The sequence below is a fragment of the Schistocerca piceifrons genome, chromosome X, assembly GCF_021461385.2.
Source record: "Schistocerca piceifrons isolate TAMUIC-IGC-003096 chromosome X, iqSchPice1.1, whole genome shotgun sequence".
Classification (NCBI taxonomy): domain Eukaryota; kingdom Metazoa; phylum Arthropoda; class Insecta; order Orthoptera; family Acrididae; genus Schistocerca; species Schistocerca piceifrons.
In genome coordinates this window covers 175,141,304-175,167,293 of record NC_060149.1, presented here as the reverse complement: position 1 = coordinate 175,167,293, position 25,990 = coordinate 175,141,304, and the positions used below count along the sequence as shown (strand labels likewise).

Sequence of the window (25,990 nt, the reverse complement as noted above, 5' to 3'; positions counted from 1 at the left end):
TGCCAAAGTCGAGAGGCACAGCCATGCACCTATCAGTGCCTTTCCCGACATGACATGAGATGACACTTTGAACATATCCATGTTGACATCATGCGCCCTCTTCCTCTGTCCCAAGGCAAGCATTATCTGCTGACGGTGGTATACCACTTCATATCCTGGCCAGCAGCAACGTCCATAGCGGATATCATTATATCACTGCCGAGACCCTCACTACAGCCTTCGTTGACACCTGGGTGGCATGCTTCAACTGCCTCAGTCACATCAAAATGGATCACAGCTACCAGTTTGACTGAATGGTGTTTAAACAAATCGTCTGACTGTGTGGTGTGCAGTTACATAGAACTACCAGCTACCACCTGGCATCTAATGGTATGGTCAAGCGGCTCCATCAAACACTAAAAGCTGCCCAAACTTGCCACAGTGCTGCCTGGGCAGATGCACTCCTGCTGGTACTACTCGGCTTGTAAGTAACACTGAAAGAAGTGATCAGAGCTTCACCTGCTGACTTTGTATATGGACAATCTCTTGCCATCCCTGGTGATTAATGGAGCAGGTACCGCCGCCCGGGATTAGCCGTGTGGTCTGAGGTGCTACAGTCATGGACTGAGTGGCTGATCCCAGTGGAGGTTCGTGTCCTCCCTCGGGCATGGGTGTGTGTTTTGTCCTTAGGATAATTTAGGTTAAGTAGTGTGTAAGCTTAGGGACTGATGACCTTAGCAGTTAAGTCCCATAAGATTGCACACACATTTGAACATTTGGAGGAGGTACCATCACCGTGTGATGCATCAGCTCCTCCAGTGGCAGAACATCCGTGTGTCCACATGGCCCACCTCTGACCACATGCACTGACGTGGCATGCCACTAGCAAAGTGTTTGTACACGGCAACCTATGGTGCTGCATACATGTCATGCTGCATACTCACACAGTACAGCCACCACTTTGGCTGCCACATTCAGGTCCACGTCATGTCATCGTCTGCAGCGAGAGAACGCTCAGTTCAAACGTAATGGCAAGCCGACTAAAGTGTCAATTGACTGAGTCAAGCCGGCTTACGTCTTGATCGCTCCTGCTGCCATTTGCTTCTTTGACCCAGAGGAAGACCTGTTAATGGATGACGCTTCCTCTGGCACCAGTCAGACAGAGCCTGCACCTGTGTCTGCCAATGACGTGTACATACCACCAGCTGTCATTGCACTGCCAAATGTGTTGCAGCCCCCCTCCGCTTTGCCCAGCCAGCTGGCACAGCTGCCCATTATGCACTCACCACAAGCACCCAGGCCACCTCTACCTCAGCTGCCAGCAGACTACATCACATGCTCTGGCTACTGCATCTGCTTCAGATACCTGTACTGTGTCATAACAACCTCCCAGTCATCACATGCTGTAGACACCCATCTCCAGTGAGCTACGTCATCAGCGCATCATCTCCAGTCGAGCTCTGGAAACCATCTCCCATGTAACTGGCTGCTTGTTCGTCACAGCTCCTGGACTTGTGTTCACGTCCCTGTGCCTCTGCCATGTCGAGTGTTGATGCCAGATTAACTTCTGCATTGGATTTCTGTGTCCTTTCCCGTCGAGCTCCAGACATCTCCCTCCTTGCCACTGGGCTTGTCTGTCACAGTTCGGGAACCATGTTCATGCGACCAAATCTTACTCATGTGAATACAGACACTTTGCATGATCTCAATACCTTTGCTGTGCCGAAGCATCAGGCTGGACTGAATTCCATGTTGTGCTTCTGCGACCAAGTGCGTCTGTGAACTTTGAACAGAGAAACTTGTGAATGCTTTATGTCATTACCTTTTATTATAAGCATTTTTTTGGAGATGACATCTTTTCATACAATTCACAGCCAGGGCTGTTCCAGCCACTACTGTCACCAGCCTGATGTGTGAGAACAGGTCGACCATGCACCTGCCCGCTGTCATCATGCACCACCACCATTACCGTTGATCACCCTGTCTCCACTGCGCTCATACTGACGTCACAACGAAGCACATGAAACCCAAACATCCGTCACACAAGTTGAATGCCTGCACTTTCTTGCAGCTTCCGAGCTCTGCTCTCCAAACGTGCCACAAAAATGCATGAATTATCCAAAGCCGCTCACGACCGGCAGAAGTTAGCTTCATCTGATACTCGTTGGTATGCATGTCTGCTGATAGGCAAAATGGTGGGAATGTGTGGCGCGCACAGACACGGGGCAGAAAAGAAACAATGGCAGTACGAATTGAGCCACAGCACAATACAGAGACGTTTTTCGAGAGTCTGTAACTTCAATTCCACAGATCTCATGGGTCGAGCTTAATATAACTTCCCACAGACGCATACAGAAGTTTGTTTTCGGCTCTCTGTTTGTTTCCGCATTCGCTTTGTCACAAAATACACACCACCCCACGATCACGAAAAAAAGGTTCATTTCATTCCAGACACATGTCCACTGCTCTCATGTGCACACACAACTGGATGACACACTCGTCACCAAGGAATGTACACCCTCCGGGATCTGTATTCGAGTGGAACTGTTATGCAGACAGTTATTGCAACTGGCAGTTGATGGATATTACAATCTGATTTCATTTTTGTCACTTGTTCATTGACTCATTTGACAGAATAAATACATTTTCAGTAAGTGCACTTATCAATTTTCGTTAACACGCCGTCACCATAGTCTATGTCCTGAACAAGGTGCGTGGGTGCGACTGTGAAGTGAGCTCACTGCATGACTGATATGTAAGCAGCGACACTCACAGGTTCGCCCTTCAGCACTGCTAAATAAAACGAAACAGTCCTTCCACTATGGAAGGAATTTAAACACACGTCAGACAAATAAGATTATTTTGGCAGGAATAGTCATTTTAATGTGTCTGATTTACATAAATAACACAACGGAATTAGCAAAGTACTGAAATCAAATGCCTGTTACTACAAATAAACAGTATTATTTTAGAAAACAGGGAAATAGTCTCCCCTATCGGTCATATGCTTCAGTTTCTCATGTACAAGAGTGAAAAGACGAAGATGGCTTCCTTTGATAAGAGAAATTTGGATATAAATTGGGAATCCGCGTCGTCTCATTTTCTTTTCCTGCCCCATTCTCATGATCGTTTCATCCAAAATCTAGCGATTGCTGTCTGCAACTGCATGTGTCACTATTCCTGCCATCTTGGAAACTTATTCCCCGGTTAAGTTTGTTAACCAGCCAGAAATCGCCAGTTAAGTTATCCCAAGTGTATTCTCCGGTTACGCGGTATTCTGGGTTCGTACAATGCATTTCTCTCGCTATGCCGAGCATAGAGCTGAACCGGTAACTAAAAGAAGATGGTACAACCGGCCCTAATGAGGCATACACAACGATTGCGCATTCGCAAACAGCATTTCTGAAATGAACATACTCTCGTTAGCCACGTTTATATGCTTGAAAGTAATTAGGTATTAATAACCAGAACGAGTCACATTATTTCTAAGGATCATTAATTTACGGTAGTAACTATACGAGAAGCGAGCTCGTGCTACGGGACACGGGACAATGGATGCCTCACCGCGCTCAGATTCGATACCAAAATCGAGGTCGATCGACATCTTAGCGATACACTCGATCAAGGATCCATGGAGCTCGAAAAAAAAAAATAGAAAAAAAATAAACATCCTCGACGATAGAAACTAGGCATGAACACGTCGTTGTGAGGTGATGGAGAAGTGTCACTGCTATCAATCTAGCGTGTGCCGAATGCTCGTTCCAGAGATATTTCTACTTGTTGGTAATGTATGTCTGTGGCTGGGTGAAACTGAAAATCAGTGATATATGCAACAACTGTTCAGTGCGTTGCGTCGTTTGTTGTGTGGAGGGTGTTGCAACAAAGCACGAGCATTTTTGTTTCCGAGATGGCCAGTTTGAGAATTAATGGCCAGTTGTCTGAAGATCATACCGCATTTTTCATGTGTGATGTACAGGAAAAATTTAGAGGTGTCATTGCATATTACGACGCGGTTATCAGCGTGGCTGATAAAATGGTAATGTGATCTTATCTTGTCTGTGATTGTCAGGTATTAAATTTTAGTTTGTTAAACTTAAATGGAGATTGCTTGAAACTGTAGGTGTGATTGTTAAACACACGAAGAAAAAACATGAAGTCTGTAGTCACTGATACAATGTGAAGATTGTGAACTACGGTACCCTCTACACTGGATTTCACAGTTGCTTGCAGAGTATGGATACAGATATTTGTTATTACGAAAAAATCGGTGTAGACTTCATAATTTTGTTTACACTACTGAAAGCCGTGACCCATTGACTTAGAATTCATACCGTACTGAAAAATTACCGTCGCAGACATTGAATTTTTTATAGCAGATGTTTAAAAGGCACCTAGAAATTCTTGCAGCGAATTCATAGATCTGAGCGGTAAGATTAGCCATGTTTCGCACGCTCGAAGCGGTAGGATTCGCTGATATATTCGTATATTGTGGATACCCTTACTATAATACTACCAATGGTATTCACTCTTTTATTCATCTCTAGACAATTTCCTTTGTGTAGGTGTAATCAGGCCACACTGAATTTCAGTTATACCTGTTGATATATGTAAATCAACACAGGCATATCAGCATTCAGTCGAAAGTATTATAAACAGTGTCTGTAGTGTCTCCACAGTTGTCATCAAATTCCTTCCACTTGACCACAGATAACTTCAGGATCATGACCATGCTGTGATACCTCTGTTAGATCTCTGTGTTTTTCACTCTGCCTTTATTCATAAATCATCTGCACAGTTTCAGATTTTGTGTCATGCCTGACTTTTATTTAGTTTAGTGGGGAAGATGTATAATATTTTCTCAGGTTGGCGCTTTGGAAGAAAACACCCAGCCATATGCCTTGAAATGTTGTCCATCTTTGTTTAGGTATTATTGCTATGTTAACACCACATTTTAAGATAAAGACTATACAAACAACCCAGGCTTTGTTTGTCTGAGAATGAATGTGTATGAAAGCAAGGGAGGCTGGAAGAGGGCAAGTTGCCTTTTAACCAAAGTTACATGCTGTCAGTGTTTCTTTAATGTAATTTAATGGCAGGTATCATGGTCTCTTTCAGTGGATGTTTGGACGTTATCCATTTATCAAATGTCATTGACTGTTTTTAACATGTTTAAGGTTTTAAAGCCTCAATGTAGTTCTGAGAAACATCTTTCAATAGCTTGATATTTTAATACCTCTTAGTACACTGTGGTTAGTCTATTACTGATTTTACTGCAACTATGACATATACCATGTGATCAAAAGTATCCGGACACCCCAAAAAAATAAGTTTTTCGTATTAGCTGCGTTGTACTGCCACCTACTGTCAGGTACTCCAAATTAGCGATCTCAGAAGTCATTAGACATCGTGAGAGAGCAGAATGGGACACTCCATGGAACTCATGGGTGATTGGGTGTCACTTGTGTCGTACATCTGTATGCAAGATTTCCACACTCCTAAGCATTCCGAGGTCCACTGTTTTCGATGTGATAGTGAAATGGAAACGTGAAGGGATACATACAGCACAAAGGTGTACAGGCTGACCTCATCTGTTGACTAACAGAGACTGCCAACAGTTGAAGAAGGTCATAATGTGTAACAGGCAGACATTTATTCAGACCATCACACGGGAATTCCAAACTGCATAAAGGTCCACTGCAAGTACTATGACAGTTAGGCAGAAGGTGAGAAAACTTGGATTTCATGGTCAAGCAGCTGCTCATAATCCACACATCACGCCGGTAAATACCAAACGACACCATGTTTTGTGTAAGGAGCGTAAACATTGGATGACTGAACAGTGGAAAAATGTTGTGTGGAGTGATGAATCACAGTACACAATGTGGCGATCTGATGGCAGGGTGTGAGTATGGTGAATGCCCGTTGAATGTCATCTGCCAGAGTTCTGTAGTGCCAACAGTAAAATTTTAAGGTGGTGGTGTTATGGTGTGGTCGTGTTTTTCATGGAGGGGCTACTATCACAGCACAGGCCTACATTGATGTTTTAAGCACTTTCTTGCTTCCCACTGTTGAAGAGCAATTCGCGGATGGCGATTGCATCTTTCAACATGATCAAGCACCTGTTCATAATACACGGCCTCTGGTGGAGTGGTTACATGAGAATAACATCCCTGTAATGTACTGGCCTGCACAGTGTCATGACCTGAATCCTGTAGAACACCTTTGGGATGTTTTGGAATGTCGACTTCGTGCCAGGCCTCACCAACCAACATCAATACCTCTCCTCAGTGCTGCTCTCCATGAAGAATGGGCTGCCGTTCCCCAAGAAACTTTCCTGCACCTGATTGAACATATGCCTGCGAGAGTGGAAGCTGTCATCAAGGCTAAGGGTGGGCCAATACCATATTGAATTCCAGCGTTACTGATGGAGGGTGTCACCAACTTGTAAGTCATTTTCAGCCAGGTGCCTGGATACTTTTGATCACGTAGTGTATGTAGATTATGTAAGTTAATGTTTTTGTACCATTGCGTTTCTTTTTGATAGGTGAAAACAGCAAAAATATTGAATATACCTTTGATAGTGACTGAGCAGTACCCAAAGGGCTTGGGACGCACTGTATCTGAGCTAGATATCAGCCATGCATATCTTGTGGAAGAAAAAACGAAATTCAGTATGATAACTCCAGTAGTTACTCAGGCTATGCAGGAAATTTGCAGAGGAGCTGTGAAAGCTATTGTACTTTTTGGCGTGGAGGTAATTTCATCATATTTTATTTAATGTGATTTTAGATGATAGTGTGCTCCTTTCCTGTTCATGAATATATGATATTTATTTGTTTAAAATCAGAACTTTATCATATTTTTGTACACATTTTATATACAGAATACACACTTCAAACATATCAGTACATGCCCTATCGACTGATCCTTTCTTTTAGTCAAGTTGTGCCATAATTTTTTTGCCCCTAATTTGGTTCGGTGCCTTTTCATTTGGTTTGCGGTGTACCCAGCTAATTTTCAGCATTCTTCCCTAGCCCCACATTTCAAATGCTTCTGTTCTCTTCTTGTTTTAAATTGCTTACCTCCATCTTTTTCGCTTCCATACAAGGCTTCACTCAAAACAAATATCTTCAGTAATCACTTTGTAACATTTAAGTTTGTATTGCCATCAATCAATTCAGCATAATGAGCTTTGCATTCAGAAAGATGTGATGTACAGGTAATTTTGGAGACCTTCCATCTAGCTTTTAAAACAATTTCAATGTGATAGCAAAGTTTTAGTATGGATCAATGGATGACCAAAATTGCTACAGGTGTAAAGAACCCAAAGACCACCTTTCCGTCTGCTAATTCTTTGAAATAAGGGCACTCGGATGCTTAATATTGAACACTCTATATGTAAGGTGTGTGAGAAAAGTAATGAGACTGACAGCACTGTGAGTGAGTTGGCAGTGCTGTACTGTGTGTTTAGACCGGCATGTTCATCCCTTGAGATGCTCAGTCCGAGTTTCGGCTCCATAAAACCATCACACGATTTTTGAGAGCGACATCAGTGAAGTGGCGTTTTTGTTGTGTATTCCAAAAATGGAACAGTGGAATTTAGAGCAATGTCATGCCATCAAGTTGTGTGCTAAACTCACAGAATTGCGAGTGTGACCTTTGAAATGTTGAAATATTCATATGGGGAATATTCCTTATCAAAAGCATAAGTTTTTTGCAGGCACAAGTCAGCTTTGTAAGGCCGAGAACACAATGAAGATAAACCTCGCTCAGGGAGACCGTCAGCTTCAAATATGTCAAACATGTGTGCTCTTGTGAGATCAGACCAACATTTAACAATGATAATGGGTGACCTGTTAAACGTAAACACTTTCACAGTACATCATATTTTGACTGAAGCTTTGCACATGCAGACAAGTGGATGCTGCATTATGACAACACCCCATGTTACACAGCCACTTCCATAATGGAATTTTTAACCTCAAAAGGCATTCCTGTTGTCCCCTGATCCCCCCACTCCCCTCAAAAAAATAAAATAACCTGCTCTGAATCCTTGTCTTGTTTTCTTTTCCTGGAATTGAAAAATGTCTTGAAAGAACCTCATTTTGGGGCTCTGGAAAACATTCAAAAGAATGTGACTGATGTTAAAAGCCCTACTAGCTGAAGCCTCTCAGCACTGCTACCATGACTGAGAACGACAACTCTGCCAGTATGTAGCTGCCGAAGAACACACCTCGCACATAAATTAAAGTCGCCTCCTCATGCCCGTCTATACGTGCAGGCCAATCTCAGGAACTGACTAATGGATGCACTGATTCATGAGGAAAGTTTTTATTTGTAATTTATAAATATTTCATACACATTGTCTGAGCTATGATGAGCTATAGTTTCATTGTGAAAGCAATGCCATTGCCAACTAGCGAGCAGCCGCCATAATTCAAGAGAGGAGCAGTTACTTGAGAGTTTGGAAAGTGTGAAACAATTTGAATTTGGTGTAATGGTCTAAAGGTTAAATGTCTGGTTGGAAACTGGAAGGCTGGCTCACTTGTTTTCACTCTCTCATTTAACCTAGCGTTAACCTCTCAAATCATGTGGAGATTCGCCAAAAACTAAGTGTGTCTTGGATTCCATGTTACACTTTAGTTCCCTTTTTCCAGGCTGGATAACTGGTTAGGGACAAGCAAGTCATCTAAGTGTCATCCTGTTGATTGCAACTGTTCCAGAACAATTGCAAAGCAAAAATAACATGCAAGTCCAAGACCTGTGGTTTTCAACTCTTTATGCTCAAAATAAACCCCAGCATGGGATGCAGTTTTACTTTGTTTGTATAAAGTAAGTTATACAGCAGTGCGGTATATGACTTCAACATTCAGCTTTCTCCTTTCCTTGAGTCGAACATATGAGGGTTGGAACTTAAATATAGGAAACTATTTATTCACAACCGATACAAAAGAGTTACATGTTTGCACCTGTTACTGTCCTTCAAAGTAGTCACTAGTGCTGTGCACAACCCGTTACCAGTGATGTGGAAGGCATAGTATACCTTTAGCAGAGCCTGTTCCGTTGATGGTGTCAATGGAGCAGTCTAAAGTTATGGTGAGTCTCGTGTATGATGGTGATGGTGTTATCCTAGCACATTACGTTTCTCCACGGCAGACCGTCAATGCACAGTATTACTGTTCGTTTTTGGAGCATCACCTGTGACCAGCTATGCTAAAGAAGCGGCGACACTTTCTGCGCAATGCTCGTTTGGTCGCTGGGACTGGGAAGTACTGCACCATCCATCATACTCCCCAGACTTAAGTCCATGTGACTTTGATTTTATTCTGAGGATGAAGGAACCACTTCGTGGCATTCGCTTCAGAACTGTTCCAGAGATTCGATACGCAGTAGACCGCTCCATTCACACCATCAACAGAACAGGCTCTGCTAATGGTATACTACGCCTTCCACATCACTGGCAGCGGGCTCTGCACCATGCTGGTGACTACTTCGAAGGACAGTAACAGGTGCAAACATGTAACTCTTTTGTATCGGTTGTGAATAAATAGTTGCCACTATTTGAGTTCCAACCCTCATACATGCAAACATGATTCTCTGCATAGTGGGGTGGAATATATTATATGGTTGGACACTTTCAAATTATGTGGAATACTGATAAATGAATCTCTGCTATTGACACATTTTGAAATATGATGACAATTTCAGCCAGCCAGTTTCTGCTTCCCTCACATTAGCAACCACAATTTGCGTTCTTAATTCACTGCAAATATTTTGAACAATGGGCAGTCAGTTACCCAACTTTTAAGTGTTCTAATAAATGTGACCAATAATGAAAAGAGGACCACCTCATCATGTGATGTGAGACTTAAAATTTGAAATAATCAGATATTTTTAACCAATAGTTTCCCTGCAACCATTTGAGAACAGTTGCATAGCAAAAAATAATGTGAATCCAAAACATATGGAGTCTTTATTTTTTTATGCTTCAAGTAAAATATTTTCTGAAAAACTACTGCAGCATCTTTGTTTTATTCACATACAGTGTGTTCCTTCAGTAGACAACTCGCCTTTCTGCTTTCCTTGAATCAAACGTAGAAGTGGATACGATTTTTTGCCTGGCATGGCGAAGAAGTGTGCTATAAAGAGTCTAGGAAAAAGAAATGCGCCAATGAGTCTCAATAATGCTTCACAGTCCGTACTATGCTTCACAAGAGGAGTGCTTTAACATGAAATGAACATGTAGATCATGTTTACTTTCTTCTTTTATTTGTGCCATGTCAACCACCCTCCAATACATTCTGAACACACACACAATTCACATACAATATTTGAATAGGTTGTAAACATATTATTTCGAACACTATGTACTCCCATCACTGCCAAAAGATGTCACCCCAAATGTCAATTCAATAAGGAACACATAACATTCATGCCTTGAGACAACTTTATTGACATGCGCTCTTACAAGGCTTAAGCAATATGAAAGGGATGATATTTGCTTACTTAATATTGTTCTCTGAATTTTATTCATGGCCCCCAAACAAAGTGTGCTGCGCCATTCAAGTCATCTGGCTGTGCGAAGCCGGGCTGCATTGTTAGTATTGTAATAATTACCAGTATGACCAGTAAACCAATTCATTATCATGCTATATTTTGAGACTATAAGATATGAGGCAGACATTTTTAGACTGAATAAATCCTATAAAATTCCTTGACAGATCACATACGTAGAAATATAATGCTTTTTGATTATTATGCAAAAGTTAAACTTGTATTAAAAAAGTAATAAAAACTTTAAAAATTATTGAAGCTATGCTGCTTTTACTGTAAGCTTTTTCTTTAGAGGTCCAGTTGATGATATAAAATCCCTCAGTATATTTCTCTGCTCTGTTGCTACATGGCTTGCAGCTTCCCGGTGCATAACAGACACAAGGCTTCTATTCCATAAAAATATCACTCATGTATGTCAAATGTATTCCCCTCTTCATACAAAACAATGTGCCTGAAGTTGTTGTGCATGGGTCTATGAAAAAGGGAACATACTGAGCATATGGAGCCAGAGAAACGACTGCAATTTGGTGACACCTAGTCCCTACCACTCAGCTAACAGAAACATCACTCACATTGTTATTGTTATTATAATATAATGTCCCACTTGAATAGCTGTGTATGAATTCTTGATGTCTTTGTCAGCAAGACACATGCTGCTGTTAATTATACACAGTGCACCAAATGAGGAAGTTTGGGGCCCTTTCTCACCAGTTTTTGAATGTGTTCAACCCTAGTTTAAGGTAATACACGATGATGTCTAATGGTCGATGACACATGGATACAATAATTCTATAATAAGAGTATGGAATGTTCAAACCAGTGGATTTTCCTCCAAAGAAGGGGAAAGCTGTTCTATCTAATGGAAAGTAGGAGTGATAGCTTTTGGAATTTATAAGGTTTGCTAATTATATAGTATCTAGTACACAGAGAAAAATCAGTGTTCAATGTAGTGATTTTCAATTAATAAATTTTGTAAGAAATTGATTGTAGAATGACCACATAGTTGTAGAACAGGATTTCTTCTACCAGAACACTACACATCTACAGTTGCTTATAACCCTACCACTACTACTGTAATTTAGTATGGTTTTGCCTAAATAATATAAAATGCTGTCTCTATGTTTCCATGTTTAATCCTCTTACTAAATTTAGTTTAGTTTCCAAATAAAGTACATTATGGGAGGATTGTCCTGTTAATAGGAAAAGCTAATCAATAGAGTTACCCTTTTTACAGGATTTGACTGTGTGTTGTGTCGAATAGATAAGTAAATCATACTATTCACTTCTTTTCCTAATGTCTTACCCAGCAGTTAGAAAGAAACACAGTATAAATAGTATTATATTTAAGCTAGGACAACGCAGTTCCAAGTTCATTTAGTGGTTTAAAATATGTACTAATGGTAGCCAGCCTATCCCAGCAATGAAACAGTGAAGTATTGGAAAAGCACAAGTATGAGTTTTGCCTACTTTCTTACTACTGTTTAAGTTGCTTCTTCAAATAAATATTACTCCACATAAACAATGTAGGTGCAGACACTGGAATTATTTGACTACTACACCCATATACATTATGTTTTTAAAAGAGAAAAAGCCCAGTAGATAACTTCAAGGCAGCTAAAAAAGATTTGGCCAGGGGGGACCTTTAGAAAAGCAGTTTGCATAACCAACAAACTTAAATACTAAAGCACATACATTTTATACTGAACATTTCACTCCTGGAAAACCTCTTTTGTACTGGAATTTACTTTTAAAAGCTATTACTCTTTTAACTAACTCTGTATAGTCAATTAACAGATTCTAGTTATTTTGCTTCACTCTGAATTTTACATAAGCAAACTTTTGCTTTAACACTTTGCAATAAGAAAACTTTTAAAACAAGATAGTTTGACTTTATTTCTCTGTAATGTACTAAAGCATGGACATATATTACTCTAACTAAAATTTTCATTATACCTTTCAGTGAAACAACTTTTGTGTAACTGTTGCTCAAGATGAAAATATTTGTAAACTCTTTAACTTTATGATGCAAAATTACATTTAAATTCACTCTACTCAATTTACACTCTTCCACTACTGAGACGTAATTTCATTACAACAGGACTAAGTCCCTCACACATATATCTCATTATTTACACGTAAACAATGTAAATGGTGCCTCTTGGCACTTTATAATTGTGTAAAACAGGATACTTGGATTAATCAAACACCAGGAAGGAAGCCTATATAGGTGTGTGATTAGGATGAAATAACAGGGTCAACCAGTTTCTTTAAAGTTCAAGAATGATTGTTCACTAATAAAACACAGTTTAAATTAATGGTTCACACTGTAAAAAAAAAATAAAAAAAATCCTATCTGTTGACTGTAGACTTGAGTGTGGCGAACAGTTCTAACGGCAACACTACCCACAGTACAGCCTGAAAGTATCTTGCTGTATGGGCTCAATTTCTCTTCTTGGCATCGTTCAATTTTACCTACAGTAAACTATGGCATAAGCCATTTGCAGTCTTCATCCAAGGCATTTTTGTGCAAATTTGCAGACAAAGCTTCTCCTGCTCCACAAGGGCGTTGCCTCAATCACTGCTGTCTACAGACTGTGTGACTAACTCCCTACACTTGCTCTAGGTAGTGTGCCAATTCACCCTTGCACCTTTTCCACTCCCCAGAGCCATTTTAGTTTCAAACAAAAGCACACTGGCTTTTACACAACACCTATTTCTTACATTGTTCCTAAGCCTTTCCTAAAGTTGTCAAATTTACATCAACATGAACACCGAGCGAGGTGGCGCAGTGGTTAGACACTGGACTTGCATTCGGGAGGACGACGGTTCAATCCCGCGTCCGGCCATCCTGATTTAGGTTTTCCGTGATTTCCCTAAATCGCTCCAGGCAAATGCCGGGATGGTTCCTTTGAAAGGGCACGGCCGACTTCCTTCCCCATCCTTCCCCAATCCGATGAGACCGATGACCTCGCTGTCTGGTCTCCTTCCCCAAAACAACTCAACCCAACATCAACATGACCAGTTTATACTTACAAATATTTTTAAATACAAAATGTCATCAGAAAATTATTTAACATAATAAACAATTTACATAGTATTTTACATACATTACTCACATATAATACAAAGAACTTCAACCTCCAGTATAGCACCCTTTACTTTACATATACAGAAAATATAGTACCAATATGCAAAAATTTTAAAGCAAAAAATTATAAAAATTTAGATGAACCATAAAAAATAGTGTTATATGCTGTGGCTTGAAAGAAAAAAAATGTTTTGCAGGGTTAAGGGGAGTACGTATGTCCTATACCCACAGTGTTAAATTTGCAATATTGATGACCCATTATCTCAGAACCTGTGACAGATAGAGATCTGAATATATAGTATCACTCCTTTTCTGATTACTGAACCAGAACCGAAATGTACAGAGAAATAATTAGCTAGTTATGATTTTTTTAAAATGTTGTTCAATGTTTTCTTTTAAAAGTCCACTTTTTCTTCTGTAAGTAAAAAACTGTTAGAGGTAGAGATGTTTTTTGAGGTTCAGTGGCTGCAGTATACTAACTGGTAACATAGTGTAAAATTAGAGATATGTATCTGTAATAGTTCCTGAGACAGTGGGTCAAATAATTTTAAAAATGTCATTTCCGGCAAATCAAGTTCAAACATTTTATTTGATATTAACTTACACATGGAGGCATGCCAGCTTCTAGAAACAACAACGCCCATAATCAGCATTATCTGGATCCTGTTCTTGACTATCCTGCAAACCTAGAAGCTTCCTTCTTTTCCTGCCTCTTGCTTCTTTCATCATTTCCTCTGCTGCACGCTGGGCTTTCATGATCCTAAGTCGATCCATTTGCTGAAAGGCTTGCAGTGTGTTGGCACCTGGAGTGATACCAAGTTCCTCTAGTACCCCAATTCTTCCCTTTATATCATCATTAAATGTTATCACAAACACTCAAGCATAAAGTTTTCCTTCCTACAAAGACATTTTTTGGTGTGCGGGTCCAAATTACATTATTGAAAGACTCATTCAGGTTTTGTGTTTGACCATGGAGACATTTGGAAAGAATGTCAGGATGAGCTAATTCTCTATATATTGATTTAATAGCTTCCATCACTGCAGATGGTATGCTATTTGTGTGCCTAAATTGTTCCTCGCTACCCGCTGCCTGAGCTTTGCGGTACTTGCACCATGAATCAGCACCAGGTGGACAAAGACCATGTATAGGTGTATCATCAGTGGAAGATTTGTGGAAGAATGTAGCCCACACTGCTCGTTTCATCCCTTGTAGGTCATGTGTATTGTTTCTTATTGCCATTCCATAATAATGCTGGAGTTCATCAATGTTTTTGTCTGTGAGTTTTCCTTTACCGTTTAGAGTCTTTCCATCTGATAACTTCTCTTTTCCTTTTGTCTGCTTCAATTTTCGGAGACGTGTTCCCATCCATTTTTGAACGTGGCCCACACTTTCAATCTTAACGATCTGCTTATTACCATAAGCTTGGCTTTCCACTACTGATGATTTGTAAGCTTTTGAATCACCATGCCCCAAGTACTCAGTGTAACACACACCTCTCTTCTGTTGTGAACGTCTGAATGTAGAAACAACTGCAGTAGCCTCCATAGCTCCACTAGTTCCCTCATAATTCTTAGCACAATTTGTTTTATGGCTTTTGCTTGTTTCATCAACTCATTTACACTGATGGCAGTATTTAGTTAGCACTTCAATGTCTAAAACTTTACCTGTGTCAACACTAGTGACAGTTGCAACTGCGTTTTTTGATGTGTGACCTCTCTTCTTCCATGTGCCGTCAACTGCCACAGATAAGTCTGTTGTGTTATTTAATTGTACTGCTTCTTTTGCAGCAGCTTTCATAGAAGCAACAGCAACAGATTTGACACATTCACCAATTACTTCTGTGTACTTACTTGATCTGGTTGGTGGGTTTGACAAGTTCAGCATTGCACATAATACTTCAGCTGCAGTCAATCCTTTCCCAATGCACCTCATTCCATACAGGAATCTAACATTGCTCTCAAACAAGTTGTTCTTGCACTTTTCAGAAGTCCAAAATGATGTTGAGAGCTTGCAAACTTCGCACTGAATATCATGTTTGTTAGCCAGTCCAGTCCTTGCAGATGAGTCCTCAGAGATGCTAATTTGCGCACCACAAACCTTACATGACACAGGATCTTGCAAAACTTGTCCTAACACACTCAAATCTAAAAGAACATAACCTAAACTATTTTGATCTTTGCCAATAAATAAATCCTCATGGTCTCCAAGTTTCCTCTTTGAAGCACTAGTAGGCATGTCCTTATCACGGGCCTTTAAAAAATCTATTTCAGGATCAACACTGGATTCAGATTTTGTGATATGCTGATTTCCATGGAAACGTCGCTTCTTAAAACAACCCTTCTTTTCGTCATGTTGAAAAGAAGTATAAGAGCGTATAACAACACACCAAACCACTATGTTTTCAGTTCAAAACTTATGAAACACGACAACCACAAAGTAAATAAACAAAATGCATGTGCTATACCGCCATTTCTGTTTACACAGTGCATCCAACCTCTTAACACGAACATTAACATGATTTCAAGGAATAAATAGCTGAAAACCACAGCCTTCTAGATTGAATAGTTCAAGAGATAGAGATACTTAGGCAAGTCAGTGCAGAGTGACCAGATAATTTTACACATGCACTGTTAACTTTGAAATGATAAAAACTACACTTCCAGTGGACCCCCCAGGGGATCCACAACTCTTTTTGTGGATACGTGTGTAGCGAGCACGGGACCCCGAGCTAATGTGGCCTTCCTTCTTTTCCGGGCTGCATACCCCCCCTTTCCATATCCTTCCCCATCCCCCATCTTCGCCCCCCCCCCCTCACCTCTGGCTCTTTCCCTCCCTTTCTCCCCCTCTGGGAGTATGGTTTGTGCCTACGTCCGGAGACGGACGCTTGTAAATGTACCGCACTCTTCGCCTTCCTTGCTTGTATGTCTTCATCTTTCTTCGTCCTTCTCTTTTCCTTACCTCTTCTCTTTACCTCTTCTCTTTACCCTTTTCTCCACTGCGGCGTTTGAGACCTCTCTTCTTTCCTTTCCCTGTCTCTTTCTTCCTCCCTGTGCGTGTCTGAAGGCCGACCCACGCACTTCCATGCGTAGCCGGTGACGGGGTAACGCGTAATTCCCCGCCCCGGGTAGACAGGTAGGACACGTACGTACCCCCTGGTAACGGCCAGGCCCAGGGAGGGGTGATTACCCGAGCTGATACCTTCCGAAAGTGCCGATTGGTCCCTCCGTCCGTTTGTCGGGAGGTGTGACCTGAGGTGTGAACAATCACCTAAGGCGGGTGTGCCCTCGGTGAGGGCCCCCACAAGGAAGGAGCGCGCCATCGGAGACGCCGGTAATCATGGGGGATTCTTCCGCAATGGTTTCCTCACCTTCCACTATGTCTGCTCACAAACATAAGTTCACTGAGTCTCAGCCACAGACGGTTGCCACAGTTCCTTGTTGTTTCTCGGTCTGACGAAGGTCACGACTTTTCCACGGTCAACCCTTTCATTATTCAGAAAGGTGTCGACGCAATTGCGGGTCCTGTAAAGTCTTGTTCCAGATTACGGAATGGCACCCTGTTGTTGGAAACACACAGTGCCCTCCAGGCTCAAAAATTGCTGCGTACTTCTCTGCTCCACACCTTCCCTGTCCGGGTGGAACCGCACCGTACCTTAAATTCCTCGCGTGGAGTCGTTTATACACGCTCCCTCGATGGATTGTCTGACGAAGAAATTCAGCACTACCTGTCTGACCAGGGCGTCACAGCTGTTCATCGGGTTATGAAAAGGGTTGACTCGAACATCATTCCAACCCGCACTGTCTTCTTGACATTTGACAAAGTTCAACTCCCATCAAAAATCAAAGCAGGCTATGAGATAATTTCTGTTCGCCCTTATGTCCCAAACTCTACGCGTTGCTATCGATGTCAGTGGTTCAATCACACCAGCCAGTCCTGTTCCAATCCGGCCAAATGTGTTACGTGTGGCAAGGATGCCCATGAGGGTGCTTGTCCACCTCCATCCCCTCGCTGCATCAACTGTATGGGTGACCACGCTGCTTCCTCTCGAGATTGCCCCGTTTTTAAGGACGAAAAACTCATCCAGGAAATAAGAGTGAAGGAAAAGGTGTCGACCTTCGCTGCTCGAAAGTTACTCGCCAGTCGACAGCCCACTGTGCCTCAGAAAGGAAAATACAGCACTGTCCTTGCTTCTCCTCGGCCAACAAAGGAGGCGGCCACGCAGACTTGCGACCTCACCTTTAGTACCACGGTTGTCAGATCGGCCAGCGCAAAGATCGCCCGTTCAACCTCACCACTTTCGCCTGCCCACTCAATGGCTCACCCTTCGTCGGGTTCTGCTAAATCTCGAGCCCAAAAGTCAGATGCCAAGTCTTCGAAAAAAGAGCATTCTCGTGAAGAGTTTTTACGTACCGCAACTTCACAACCATCGGTTCCCCCTTCATCTAAACATCATACTTCCAAGAAGGCTACGAAGAAACACAGTTCCTCTCCTTCTCCGCCAAGGCGTGTCCCATCTACAGCACCACCTGGCGGAAATCGCCCTCGGCCGTCTTCTGTGTCGCCGAGGCGCACTGCTGGTGGCCGGTCAACTGGCCGATCGTTGGTGGCTGGAGCTCCTCCTGACCAACCTATGGATCAGGATCTTCTGCCTTCGACTGAATGCCATTCCATGCTGTCGGTCGCCAACTCTGAGCGGTCGTTGAGTTGACAGCACCCTTGGTCACGTTCCTCCATTTTCTGTTCACCCTATGTCCATTATCCACTGGAATATCCGCGGCATTCGAGCCAATCGGGATGAATTGTCGATCCTCTTACGATCCTACTCGCCGGTCATCTTCTGTCTTCAGGAAACAAAGCTGCGTCCCCATGACCGCTTTGTTCTCCCTCATTTTCAGTCCGTCCGATATGACCTCCCCTCTGTTGAAGGCACTCCAGCCCATGGAGGACTCATGATTCTGCTCCACGATACTCTCCATTATCACCAAATCCCCTTAAACAGTTCCTTCCAAGCTGTCGCCGTCCGTCTTTTCCTTTCTGGATACACGTTCTCTCTTTGTACGGTATACATTCCATCGTCCACACCAATGGCACGAGCTGATCTCCTTCATCTTCTTGGTCAGCTTCCACCCCCCTATTTGCTGGTTGGGGACTTCAATGCCCACCACCCGCTTTGGGGATCTCCACATCCTTGTCCACGTGGCTCACTATTGCTAGACGTCTTCCACCAAGCGGATCTAGTTTGCCTCAACACTGGGGTCCCTACATTTTTGTCTGCCTCCACGACAAATTTATCTCATTTGGACCTTGCGGTCGGTACTGTTCCGCTAGCTCGGCGCTTCGAATGGTTCGCCCTTGATGATACACACTCGAGTGACCACTTTCCATGTGTTCTTAGACTGCAGCCTCAACTGCCATATATGCGCTCGCGACGCTGGAAGTTTGCCCAAGCCGATTGGACACTTTTTTCGTCTCTAGCGACATTCGATGACTGTCGCTTTCCCAGCGTCGACGATGAGGTCACACATATTACCGACGTTATTCTCACGGCTGTGGAACGTTCAATACCACGCACCTCCGAATTGCCCCGGCGCCCCCCAGTTCCTTGGTGGAACGAGGCATGCCGTGACGCTATACGTGAGTGGCGACGTGCTCTTCGCATTTTCCGTCACCATCCAACTTTGGCAAACTGTATCCGATATAAGCAGCTCCGTGCGCGATGCCGTCGCGTCATCCACGATAGCAAGAAGGCAAGCTGGAAATTCTTTATTAGCTCATTTAACACCTTCACTCCCTCCTCGGAAGTTTGGAGTCGGCTTCGACGGTTCTCAGGCGCGCCTAGTTTCTCCCCGGTCTCTGGGCTCACTGTCGCGCATGATACCTTAGTGGACCCCGTCGCAATTTCTAACTCATTGGGTCAGCACTTTGCTGAGATTTCGAGCTCTTCAAATTACCCGCCAGTGTTTCTCCCGAAGAAACGTGCAGCGGAAGTGCGCCATCTTGCTTTCTCCTCTCAAAATCGCGAAAGCTACAATACTGTTTTCTCCATGCGGGAACTCCAACATGCCCTCTCTTCTTCTCGCTCCTCCGGCCTAGGACCGGATGGTATCCATGTCCAAATGTTGCTGCATTTATCAACCCATAGCCTGCGTTACCTCCTTCGCCTTTACAATCGAATTTGGACCGACAGTACCTTTCCCAGGCGATGGCGGGAAGCTATTGTCGTTCCCGTTCCGAAACCTGGAAAGGACAAACATCTCCCCTCTAGCTATCGCCCCATTTCTCTCACGAGTAGTGTCTGTAAGGTTTTGGAGCGTATGGTGAATTACCGTTTAGCTTGGTGGCTGGAATCCCGCAGTCTTTTAACACCAGCCCAATGCGGATTCCGAAAGCATCGTTCTGCCGTTGACCATCTTGTTGCTCTCTCCACTTATATCATGAACAATTTTCTCCGGAAACGCCAAACGGTAGCAATATTTTTTGATCTGGAGAGAGCATACGATACCTGTTGGAGGACAGGCATCCTCCGCACACTGTACTCTTGGGGCTTTCGAGGCCGGCTGCCCCTTTTTCTTCGCGAATTTATGGCAGAGCGCACATTTAGGGTGCGGGTGAACACTACTCTCTCCCGTACTTTCTCCCAGGAAAACGGGGTACCCCAGGGCTCCGTGCTGAATGTTGTACTGTTTGCCATCGCCATTAATCCTATTATGGATTGTCTCCTTCCTGATGTCTCGGGCTCCCTCTTTGTGGACGATTTTGCGATCTACTACAGCTCTCAACGGACCAGCCTGCTTGAAAGACGCCTTCAAGGATGTCTCGATCGCCTCCACTCGTGGAGCATCGAAACCGGCTTCCGTTTCTCACCCAGTAAGACCGTTTGTGTTAATTTTTGGCGACGTAAGGAGTTTCTTCCGCCCTCCTTACATCTAGGTCCTGTCAACCTTCCGTTTTCCGACGTCGCTAAATTCTTGGGTCTTATGTTTGACAGAAAACTGTGCTGGTCCTCCCACGTTTCCTATCTTTCGGCTCGCTGTCTGCGTTCCCTTAACACCCTCCGTGTCCTGAATGGTACCTCCTGGGGAGCGGACCGAGTGGTCCTTCTCCGCCTCTATCGCGCCTTAGTGCACTCAAAATTGGATTATGGAAGCATAGTCTACTCCTCTGCTCGGCCGTCTATTCTCCGGCGTCTCGACTCTATCCACCACCGTGGATTACGTTTAGTGTCTGGAGCTTTTTACACCAGCCCTGTGGAAAGCCTTTATGCTGAGACTGCTGAACCTCCGCTGTCCAATCGGCGGGCAGTCCTTCTGAGTCGTTATGCTAGCCATCTGTCTTCCATGCCTGCTAATCCAGCCCATGACCTTTTTTTCGACACCTCCTTTGATGTCGGGTATGCAGGCCGCTCCTCCTCCCTACTACCCCCGGGAGTCCGCTTCCGTCAACTGCTCCATTCTCTCTCCTTCCGCTTTCCTAAAACCTTCTTGACAACTTGGGGTACGGCACCGCCTTGGCTCCGTCCCCGGATCGACTTGCTCAGAGACCTATGTCAATTTCCCAAGGATGGTACCCCTACACTTGTCTACCGTCGGGCATTTGCTGCTCTATGTGCACAAATGACGGAAGCCACATTTATTTACACCGACGGCTCGAAAACATCGTTAGGTGTAGGGAGTGCCTATATCGTTGGCGACACCCCAAATCACTTTCGGCTTCCCGACCAGTGTTCGGTTTATACTGCGGAGCTTTACGCTGTTCTCCAGGCTGTCCACTACATCCGCCGCCATCAGCGGATACAGTACGTAATCTGCTCAGATTCTCTCAGCTCTCTCCTAAGTCTCCAAGCTCTTTACCCTGTGCACCCTGTGGTCCACCGGATTCAGGACTGTCTGCGCTTGCTCCACCTGGGGGGCGTCTCAGTGGCGTTCCTCTGGCTCCCGGGACACGCTGGTATCTGTGGGAACGAGGCGGCCGATATAGCGGCCAAGGCTGCAGTCTCTCTTCCTCGGCCAGCTATTCAGTCTCTTCCGTTTACCGATCTACGGAGCGGTTTATGTCGCCAAGGTGCTCATTTATGGCATGCGCATTGGTCAACACTTCCCCATAATAAATTGCGGGAAGTGAAAGCCCTTCCTTGCGCTTGGACCTCTTCCTCCCGAACGCGTCGTCGGGAGGAGGTAATTTTAGCTAGACTCCGGATAGGGCACTGTCTTTTTAGCCATCGACATCTTTTAAGAGGTGATCCTCCCCCACTCTGTCCCCACTGCTCTCAGCTGTGGACGGTCAGACACCTTTTAATTGAATGCCCCTATTTTAATCCGTTACGCTCCCGTCTACAGCTATCGCCTGATCTATCGTTGATTTTAGCAGATGACACGCACTCAGCTGACCGCGTTCTACAGTTTATTAGTGACAGTGAAATGACGTCAGTCATTTGATTTTTTTTTTTTTTTTTTTTGGGGACAACCAACCCCTTTCTATAGTGGATTTTTAAGCATTCCTTCTGCCTTTAGTTTCTCAAATTTTATGACTTTGTTCCCCTTGCTGCTGATTTTAAATTTCGTTTTTTTCCTGTTTCCTACGTCACGGGCTGGGCGCTAATGACCATAGAAGTTTTGCGCCCTAAAACCACAAAAAAAAAAAAAAAAAAAAAACTTCCAGTGGAATTTTTCGACAAATAATGCATCAAATTATTCAGGAGAGATCAAATATTAATAAGAGATAATAATCCGAAAATGTCACTTTTTGACCAATTTCGCCATACGTACTCACCTTAAAGAGGTAATAGGTTTTAGACAATTACTCTGCTTTTATATGGATTGTCTGGTTTCGTAGCACCTTTGTCTTACTAATGTGACATGGTTAGTGCCCTTGGCAATTGGAGACAGAAAGGAGGGCTTTGGTTTTATAATGGAAGGCATGTAATCATTGAAAGATGACTGAGAGAATGATGTGGGACATTGACATATGGTTAGAGCTAGGAAAGGATTGGTATTAGGCAAAAAGTAAAGCTGTTTTGAGCCTCATTGCTAGTTTTAGCATCAAAGTCTTTACTAGCTGTGCTCCTGTTTGGATGAGAAATGCCCTAGCCTTCCTCCAACCTCTGAACTGATTTATCCAGCCAGTTATATGTGGATGTACCGTTTACTGTGGACTTTAAATCATGGTACAACCTGACATTTTATACACTTACAAATTGTTAACAAAGGTGAAAGAATCAACAAATGTGAGAACAAACACTCCAAGTAACGATCCATGCCAACCTGTAAAAGGGAAGTGAGCCATGTAGTATCAAAAGGATGAAAGAGTGTGGGCAGATAGCAAATAATGCAGTATATGAAATAATCATCATAATCTTGGGATATGTGGCACACGTGACTGATGTTGACAAGCAAATAGTAGCATATTGGACCGAGACAGTCACACAGAGAGACTGCAAAGTTTACTCTGAGACAAGGATGATAAAAGGTTTGAAAATTAGAAAAGATATTCCCTGTGCAAAGGCAATAGAAGCTAAAAGGCCATGCAATGAGCAGAAAGTAGTATTTTGTGTTGACTATTATATGCTTTATATAGGCTGGGAAAACTGTTTGTTATAGGCAAGGACAGTCTTACAAAGTTCTACTGTTAAACAACTGCTTTAATTTTCCTGACAGACCACAGGTGAAAGAAATGTTTTAGGTCTCCTGGATACAAACACACATGATCTTCTTGAGAGTGGCACCAATGACGGAGGGCAAACATAAACATAGTCAAAGCCTTGCAGACAAACAAAAATTACGTGAAGCAAAATGTAGTGTGAGGAGGGCTATGCGAGAGGCATTCAATGAATTCGAAAGTAAAGTTCTATGTACTGACTTTGCAGAAAATCCTACGAAATTTTGGTCTTATGTCAAAGCGGTAGGTGGATCAAAACAAAATATCCGGACATTCTGTGACCAAAATGGTACTGAAACAGAAGATGGCAGACTAAAGGCCAAAATACTAAATGTCTTTTTCCAAAGCTGTTTCACAGAGGAAGACTGCACTGTAGTTCCTTCTCTAGATTGTCGCACAGATCACAAAATGGTAGATGTTGATATAGATGACAGGGGGATAGAAAAACAATTAAAATCGCTCAAAAGAGGACAGGCCACTGGACCTGATGGGATACCAGTTCGATTTTACATTGAGTACACAAAGGAACTTGCCCCCTTCTTGCAGTGGTGTACCCTGGGGCCCCAGAAGAGCGTAGCGTTCCAAAAGATTGGAAAAGGGCACAGGTCATACCCGTTTTCAAGAAGGGATGTCGAACAGATGTGCAGAACTATAGGCCTATATCTCTAACGTCGATCAGTTGTAGGGAATTTTGTAACACACATTATGTTCGAGTATAATGACTTTTCTGGAGACTAGAAATCTACTCTGTAGGAATCAACATGGGTTTCGAAAAAGACGATCGTGTGAAACCCAGCTCGCGATATTCGTCCACGAGACTCAGAGGGCCATAGACACGGGTTCCCAAGTGGATGTCGTGTTTCTTGACTTCCGCAAGGCGTTCGATACAGTTCCCCCACAGTCGTTTAATGAACAAACTAAGAGCATATGGACTATCAGACCAATTGGGTGATTGGATTGAAGAGTTCCTAGATAACAGAACGCAGCATGTCATTCTCCATGGAGAGAAGTCTTCCAAAGTAAGAGTGATTTCAGGTGTGCCACAGGGGAGTGTCGTAGGACCATTGCTATTCACAATATACATAAATTACCTTGTGGATAACATCAGAAGTTCACTGAGGCTTTTTGCGGATGATGCTGTGGTATATTGAGAGGTTGTAACAATGGAAAATTGTACCAAAATGCAGGAGGATCTGCAACGAATCGGCGCATGGTGCAGGGAATGGCAATTGAATCTCAATGTAGACAAGTGTAATGTGCTGCGAATACATAGAAAGAAAGATCCTTTGTCATTTAGCTACAATATAGCAGGTCAGCAACTGGAAGCAGTTAATTCCATAAATTATCTGGGAGTAGGCATTAGGAGTGATTTAAAATGGAATGATGATATAAAGTTGATCGTCGGTAAAGCAGATGCCAGACTGAGATTCATTGGAAGAATCCTAAGGAAATGCAACCTGAAAACAAAGGAATTAGGTTACAGTACACTTGTTCGCCCACTGCTTGAATATTGCTCACCAGTGTGGGATCCGTACCAGATAGGATTGATAGAAGAGATAGAGAAGATCCAATGGAGAGCAGCGTGCCTTGTTACAGGATCATTTAGTAATCGCGAAAGTGTTATGGAGATTATAAACCCCAGTGGAAGACTCTGCAGGAGAGACGCTCAGTAGCTCGGTATGGGCTTTTGTTGAAGTTTCGAGAACATACCTTCACCGAGGAGTCAAGCAGTATATTGCTCCCTCCTACATATACCTCGCGAAGAGACCATGAGGATAAAATCAGAGAAATTAGAGCCCACACAGAGGCATACCAACAATCTTTCTTTCCATGAACAATACGAGACTGGAATAGAAGGGAGAACTGATAGAGGTAGTCAAAGTACCCTCTGCCACACACCGTCAGGGGGCTTGCGGAGTATGGATGTAGATGAGTAACCTTAATGGTTTTACAAAGACTAAGGTAGTGTTAGCCCCAATCTGGCTGCCTTACTGCCCCACATCAGCTACTTGCCTGTCCATGCCAACCACTGCCTGCAGCTGTCTGGGGGGCCACTCCAGCTTTAACAGCCTGGTTTAGCTAAATACATACTTGGTGATAATAGATGGCATCCACATTGTTTTTGTGGTAACATTTGGAGAATGAAACAGAGACTACTACAACTTTACTACTAAAGAGAATATAGAGAGAAAGCAATAGAGAAAACTTGGTGTCAGTTTGTGTGCCAATAAGAAAGGCTATGCATAAAGGCTACAGTAATTAATACAGTCAGATGGTGAGAGATCTATCAGAAAATCCTAGTTCTGGTCACTCATAAAGTTGGCAAATTAACCCAAACCTTCCATTGAACCTCTTGTGGATTGGTCTGGTGTTGAAACTGAAGACTTCTGTTCTGGAATAAGCTAACCAGTCATTGGAAAAACAAGTAAGACTGCTCAAAGCAAATAAGGCACTAGTCACTGACAAAATTTGTATCAGACTTTTCATTGAATATATTGCAAAATTGGCCCTTTTCCTAGCTCATATGTATTAAAACATCATTGTGCAGTAAATAGTTGTGGGTGAGTGGACTGACTAGGGCTTCTGTATCTTATCACAGCTGGACCCAGTACAATATGTTGTGACACTTGTGAGAAGAATCAGAGGAAATACTCATTTAAAGTTTTAATTCTGTATTGAAGACAGGACAGTTTTCCAACTTGTGGTGGGAGACA

General features: G+C 43.0%; 1 protein-coding gene across 3 annotated transcripts in view; it reads left to right on the top strand.

The window, feature by feature from the left end:
- Positions 1–3,655: 3,655 nt before the first annotated feature.
- The window catches only part of LOC124721765 (isochorismatase domain-containing protein 1-like), a 37,580-nt gene continuing 15,245 nt past the window's right edge, over positions 3,656–25,990 (top strand). For all 3 annotated transcript variants that reach the window (XR_007006392.1, XM_047246875.1, XM_047246876.1), the window contains exons 1-2: positions 3,656–4,015; positions 6,524–6,733. Coding sequence is in view for 2 of the 3 variants with exons in the window: in XM_047246875.1 (XP_047102831.1) it covers positions 3,887–4,015; positions 6,524–6,733 (339 nt within the window). In the remaining variant the exon portion in view is untranslated. The remainder of the gene's footprint in view (positions 4,016–6,523; positions 6,734–25,990) is intronic.